The sequence below is a fragment of the Rhagoletis pomonella genome, unplaced genomic scaffold (genome assembly GCF_013731165.1).
Source record: "Rhagoletis pomonella isolate Grant_MI unplaced genomic scaffold, Rhpom_1.0 Rhpom_scaffold_00005, whole genome shotgun sequence".
Classification (NCBI taxonomy): Eukaryota; Metazoa; Arthropoda; class Insecta; order Diptera; family Tephritidae; genus Rhagoletis; species Rhagoletis pomonella.
The window spans coordinates 31,894,859-31,902,037 of record NW_023458559.1 but is presented as its reverse complement, the minus strand read 5'-3'; the positions used below and the strand labels follow the sequence as shown (position 1 = coordinate 31,902,037).

The 7,179-nt window shown below is 32.3% G+C and overlaps 1 protein-coding gene across 1 annotated transcript; it reads right to left on the bottom strand.

The window, feature by feature from the left end:
- Positions 1 to 5,052: 5,052 nt before the first annotated feature.
- LOC118740070 (somatostatin receptor type 2-like) lies at positions 5,053 to 6,747 on the bottom strand. Its single transcript, XM_036471564.1, has one exon. The coding sequence runs from the start codon at positions 6,745 to 6,747 to the stop codon at positions 5,053 to 5,055; it is 1,695 nt and encodes a 564-aa protein (XP_036327457.1).
- Between the last annotated feature and the right edge of the window lie 432 nt (positions 6,748 to 7,179).

Here is a 7,179-nt window from a genome sequence, read left to right as displayed (position 1 = left end):
AGAATAGTGCACAGCTTTATATGATTTCACATTTTATTTAATTTTATTTTGTTGAAAAGTTGAAAGTGAAAAGTTTTCATTTTAATTTTCGTTGTTTTCACATTCATTTGGTGTGTGAAACTTTTACCAAAACAGCAGGACAGAGCTGCTAACTGATGTAGAGAGTGATTTAGAAAACTAGAATATGTAACCTTTGAGGGGAATAAGATAAGTGAATGTGGTTATAATCATCACTTATTGTGGTTGGCAAAGAATTTGCTCCGAACCACAAAAAAGCTGAGTTGGAAATTTTTTAAGCCAAGTTAAGTACGAGAACTCTTTGCATGTGAAACAGAAGTTAACTTGACATTGCAAAAGTTACGCGGGAGATGTAGTAAGTTCGCTGTTTAAAGTTTTTGTGGCTTTCCGAACTATTTCGAAAATCACGCTGTGTGCAAAAATAAAAAACGTGAAGGCACATTATCAAGGAGCAGATCGTTTTCGTTAATTTGTTGTCAACTCCGTTTTCAATTGCATGTCATCTCATCCGCAAATTTCACTAACTATGTATGTAGTATATCCTATGATTTTCAGAAACCATTGAACGTCGATAAAAATAGTGGATATTTATTAGCTGGAATTATGTTATTTAATAGAAAACTAGCTTTTTCTCTATAAAAATAAAATATATCATTCATACATATCGTTATCTTAATATAGAAAGGTCCTATGATACATTAACGCCCTCTGCTATTTACAATGTTGAGACTCTCATTACGTAAATGCCTGCATTTCCGTTGATTTTTGATATATTTTTTTTCAAACTGTGTTGTGTTGCACTTTTTCTTGTACATAACGCACAAGCAAAATTTATTTTTGTATACAAGAAAATACACTACACAATTTACAAAAAAAATTATTAAAAATCAACGGAAATATTTAGCCGCTTGGAACTTGCACTTTATTATATTGAAATTGAATGGTCACCGAAATTGCATGCCCTAAAAATTCGGATGAAAAATTTTGAAAATTTGTTGACAAATATTCCGAATTTTTGTGAATTTTATATAAAGTGTGAAGCTATGATGTGTGTGGTTAATTTTTTTTTTTAATTAGTTGTTGTTTCTGAAGGCCGCAACCCTATTTTAATTTTTAATGATGTGGTCTACCAGCTTATGCATGCTTCTGTTGCTTTTTGCTAATTTTACTGAAAATCGTATCAGAAAAATAAAAATTTAGAACAAATATTGTAAATACTTACCGTTACAAAACAAAGTAAGAAAAAGTGCATACGTATTATTTTAAATTCCATTTATTAAAATTCTCAGAATTTTACATTAATTTTCCTTATTAAGTATCTTGGACAAATATAATATTTACAAACTATATGAATTGAAACATTTTTCGATTATATCGTATTTGATTTCGGGTTCTTCAAGTTTTTTAAAATATAGGCCAAAATTTACAGATTCCATAACTGTAATTATGCAATATAATTTTTTTTTGCTTTTGCTTGCTTTTAAACTTATTCCACCTACTTTTAAATGAATTTATGGTAAACTTTAATTGTTTTATCTTATTTTTAAATTTTTTGGTGCTTGCTTAGCTCTAATTGCCATTTATTTTCATTTATATTTTGTCTAATTTAACCCTAAAAAATTCGACATCGTTTATTTCAGCAAGTGTTTGATTTTGAAGATTTGAAGAAAATGCGGTGTTAAAGGAAATACATGTATTTGTTTAATTTTAGAGACATGAGACGATACCGGAATTTCGGTAATCGATTCCAAAAAAAGTCGGTTTAGAAGTATCGAATACAAAATATCGATATCGAATGGTAAAACTATCGATGTGGTAACGCATCATATTCAAATTTGTATCCCTTAGCGATTGCCTCATATTTAGTTGGAAAACTGGAAGGCTTTATAGTCAGAAATATTTTCCACAGAAATTTTGACAATATGCTCAAATATTCCACACATTCCAAGTTTTCCAAGCTTTTTAAAGTTAAAGGAGGTACTTCTATTGCATTGTAACTTAAAACATAGAAGTTTACAAAGCATGTAAGTTTTGAAAAACTTCGAAGATATTTGAACTTTGTACTTAAATTTTTGCTTGCTGAAATTATTAAAAATCTAAATGAACCTCTTGATTACTGAGACAAAGAGCCTCTGCTTTAATAAAAACGTTCACTATTATTGAGAATTTTTTAATACAAAAATTCTATCACTTACAATTTTTTACTCTTACCAAATTACATACTTAAATTATAAAACTTATAATTTCGCTTATATTAATTTCTTAACTTCTATAAATTCTTTGTTACATTTACTTCATTATGTTGTCATTTATATTACGCCTTTTCATTTTATGTCAGATATTCGAATATATGAAAGCAAATAAAGATAGTCTAATTTTCAGGGACCGTAATAGTTACAACTTTTATTAAAAAAAATCGCTTTTATAAATAAAAGTCTTCGATAACTGTTATCTAAGACATATAATATAAAAATTAAAAATAATTGTTATTCTGCGTTTGTAATAAAAAAATCAAAAACAATTGTTATTTTTTTTTTAAATTTTGCATAAAAAATGAGAAAAAAAATTATTTTCAAATTTGAGTCTCGTCGAAAAATGAAATCAATTGGTATGTTTCACTTATTTGTAGAACATTTCCTTCATAGTGAATTTTTCCATGACAGTTTTCATCAATAACTGCTATGTTCTGTCCCTGCTATTTTTAACTGACATCAAAAAAATGAAGAGGTTTTCAACGGTGACAGATAACAAGATCAGCGGAAATAAGGTCAATTAACAGTGTTTTGCATACTGGTGCGAAATGAAATCCATTGACATTATTGCTCTTTCAAACATAAAATTTGCGTGGCTTCGTAATTTTAAATTGTTTAATAAAATCCATTGGTGGTGGTTCTTGATTGTGTGTTGGTCAATAGCACAATGAGGATTTGGCAATAACTTATTTGATCTATGTAAACAACACCATGTAAATAGCCACATTTCTTTTATGTCCAAATTTTTTTTGACTTTATTTCGCTTTTGAAAAGTGATAATGTCAATTGACTTTACTTCGCACCAGTATGCGTAATAATGTTAATTGACCTTATTTCCGTTAATCTTGTTACCTGCCACCTTTTCAATTATTCGGAATATTTTTTTATGTACGTAACCGCATAACTTTGGATCACGTTAACCAATATCTATAATTCTTTTTTTAAAGGAAATGTGGTACCTCAGAGGTGATTTAGATCCAATCATTGGATCATGAAAAAATTAACTACTACTATTACTTGTTTAATTTTCTTCTGTGCTCCTTGCAATTAAAAAAATAGTTGCTACAGTATGTTGCAAATCTTTTGTTAGATAATTTAAAGATAGTAGGCAAGATAGTTTGATAGATTTTATTTATTTTGGCTGCTCCAACAGTTGGAATGGCCGTGTGAGCAAAGCACTGGCGGGCTATTCGCGAGATCCGAGGTTCAAATTCTCGGGCAGCGGAATTATTTTCCTTTTTTTGATAAATTTTATTTTTTTAAATTAATTTTTTCTATATTTTTTTTAATTTCACGGTTTTATTGCTTTTTGTATTTAGAAACTTATTTTATGTATTTTTTTCTTTTTTAATTTTAATAATAATAATTTTATGATTTTTGGATTTTATTGTTTTAAAAAACAAATTTTATTTTCAGTTAATTTTTAGAAACCTATTATATGAGATTTTCTTTCTAAATTTTTAGATTTTCTTGTTAAAAAAATTAATACCATTAAATCGTCTTAATTTTTTTCTTTGTTTTTCATTTTTTAATTTAATTTTTCATTAATTTCTAGATTTTATTGTTTTACGGAGAAAAGTTCCAGATTTTTAGGTAAAAAGCAAAGAAAAAATAAAGAAAGTTTCTGAGAGGTTAATGAAATAAAATCTAAAAGTTGAAAAATAAATAAATACATAGAGAGGTTCCTATAAATAAAATACAAATAAGTTTTTTTTTTTTGTAAAACAACCAAATCCAAAAAGCAGAAAAAAATTAAAGAAAATAAATTTAATATAAAAAGTACATAATATAAGTTTGTTAAAATTACATGATATTCAAATAATATACACTTTTTTTTTTTGAAGAAATAAAAACCTATAATTAAAAAAAGTTAATTAAAAAATAAAAAGTAAATAAAAAAAATAATAATAAAAATGTATAAAAAAATCCGCTGCCCTCGAATTCGCAATTCGGATTCCTCGAATAGCCATTGCAACTATTGTATGTTTTTCTTTCTTTTATTTATTTTCTTTTTTAATGTAGTTTAGTTTTTCAATTTAATATTTTTTTAATTTTTTGTATTTTTTTTTTTACATTTCATTGTTTTAAAAAGAAAAATATTTATAATTTTAGTATAATTTTGAAATTTTTTTTATATATTATTTATTTCTTCTTCTTTTTATAATTGAATTGAAACTTGTCTTAAAAAAGACTGTAGTTAGTTGAAAGACATTTGCCAGAATTGTCCGGTAAATTTAGATCGCTGAAATTCTCCAAAATTAGTAATGAGTGTGCCTAAAAACACGCAAAGTTTCCAAAGAATCATTATCTTTCCCAGTTTTATCCGATTTTATATTGTACCACTTACAATGCTGCATATTTTGGTATTATAAAATTTAGCTAAGCGAGTTTTAGAATACCGCTGCTGCTTCTGTACAATTCGGTCGGTACAGGGTATGGACTAAGTTTGTTTACATCATAATTTTTTATTCAGTCTTTACATGTAGAGAACTTAGTTGTGTGGGTTTGGAGAGAGACTACATGACAATTTTAGCGACTTTTGAGGCCTTCTTATGGTATGGCCTTAGTAAAACTATTGGTTACCAGAAATGGCACGAAACGGAAAACATAATTGAAAGAATTGTAAAGAAAACAATTCCGGGTTTATACAAGTAGTATTCTATTTTCACGTTCAAACTTATTTATGTATCTAAGTTTATATTTTTCTTTCTAACTTATTTAATTAAAATGGTTTTTTTTAAATCAGTACAAAACACCTAAAAATATGTGACGTCCAGCAAATTTACAAATCCGTTTGCAGCACATTACCAACAACATTCTCTCGCTCCAGAAGCGCGCACATCGGCCGCTCATGTTCCATTACGAGTATCATATCTTCGCCTTCAAAAGCGTCCGACCTCACCGGTGGTCGCCCATTTGGTTGCACCGTTGACGCACTGCCATCTGTTGAGACCGTTGTTGTCGCCAATAATACTGGTGTCACCTTATCACCGCCCACAGGCGCTGTGGTTGTCGAAGAAGTCGTTACCGAAGAATTATTGTTGGCACTAGTTGCGGCCACTAAATTTGGCTCGTTTAGTTTTGCATTACTCTGACGCTTCTGCCGACGCTTACCATTGCCCTGTTTTGTAAGCAGGCTCGGTTCAGCTTGCAATTGCGCATTCACTTCGTTTTTAGTCATGCAGGTGAAAGCTTTAAAAAAGCTCTTGCGAAAGTTGTCGCTCAGAAATGCATAGAGTATAGGATTCATAGCCGAATTGGAGTAGACAAGACAGAAGAGTAGCAAGAAAATGAGTATCTCAAGGCGCGAAAGCTGATTTTGCATGGGATTAGAATTGATGAGCGTCACTTGCGAGATCCAATACGGCAGCCAGCAGAGTATATAGACGGTAATGACGGTGAGTACGAGTCGCGTAACTTTGCGATGCGAACGCTTCTTCTCCTTCGATTTGTGTTTAGAGCCGACGGCGTGTAGCTTTCGTATGACCAGATAGTAGAAGCAGAGTATAAAGCAGAGTGGCGTGGCGAAGCCTAGGAAGAATGTGTACAGCGTGAAAGTGGTGGCCGAGTGCTTCTTATATGTTTCAGGCCATTCTATGTTGCAGGAAAGATTTACGCCATCTTCTTGGATCACTGTGCTGGCATAGAGTATGACGGGTAACATAAGCACAACCGAGGTTAGCCACGCAATGGCCGACACGATTTTGGCTATACGCTGCGTGCGATACTTAGGCGAGGCTATGGGATGACAAACCGCCAGATAGCGATCGGCGGACATGATAAGCAGGAAAATAGATGAAGTGAATTGTGTGATCGAGGTGCTCACCATGTAAGCCTTGCACATGAAATCGCCAAAGCGCCAACTACAAATGCGCATAGTGTAGAGCAGAAATGGTATGCCAATGAGAAAGCACTCATCTGCGATGGCGAGATTAAGTATATAAATATTGGTGACAGTTTGCATCTTTGAAAAGCGTAGCACAACATAAATGACGAGCGTATTACCGAATAGCCCCACAAGACAAACGAGCGAATAGAGCACTAGTGTGGCAAGATCGGCAAAGGAGTTGCGGTGATCCATGCAGTGCTCGTAAAAGGTACGTCTGTGCCCAGCACGTTGAAACCCGCGTGGTAACGTATAAGTTCTATTCATCCGGGCTTGTATGCCGATCGTGCGCATACTGTTTGGCGTGGTCTCGGCGGGTCGCAAGCTCGACCACACCTGTTGTGAGTTATGCTTCGGACTTTTTGTCGTGTCACTTTTGTTAGCTGCAACTGTTGCACTTACCATGCGCGTTGTGCTGACAGTGGTTGACCTCATTGTGACGGCTATTTCCGTTGTATCTCTTTCACTTTTCTCACTGACATCTGCTGCCATACGCGCTGTGGCCTCACCTGCTGTTTGTATGAAATTGAAAATCAGCAAAATGCCGCTGAAGATGATCAATGTAACCCCATTCGACGGTGGTCGCCACATTTTTGTGGTATTGAACATTGGAAAGCGTATGTGCTTGGCTGATTTGACGTGGATGGGCAGCTGACAGCTGTCAGTTAGTTTTAATGATTTTACGTTGTAATAAATTATACGACGATAGATGCTATTAAAAGCTTTTGTTGTTGTCTTCAATTAAAGTACACACGTACCGTGTGGCAAGTAGGTGGGTTGGCACGACATAACATTGCCGAGTTGACCTGGAAACGAAATATAAAATTGAAAATTCAATATTGTCAATACATGTACGAGGCAATGTAGCATAACTTAAGGCGATTAAATACTTAAATTGTACAACAAAGTTCAAAGTTATTGCAAATTTTGTTACAGGTTGAATCAGTCCTGCTTATAAATGGGCAATGCATACTTTCTAAAAATTTGTTAACCAGAGTTAAATTACCAAAACTACATGTCCAA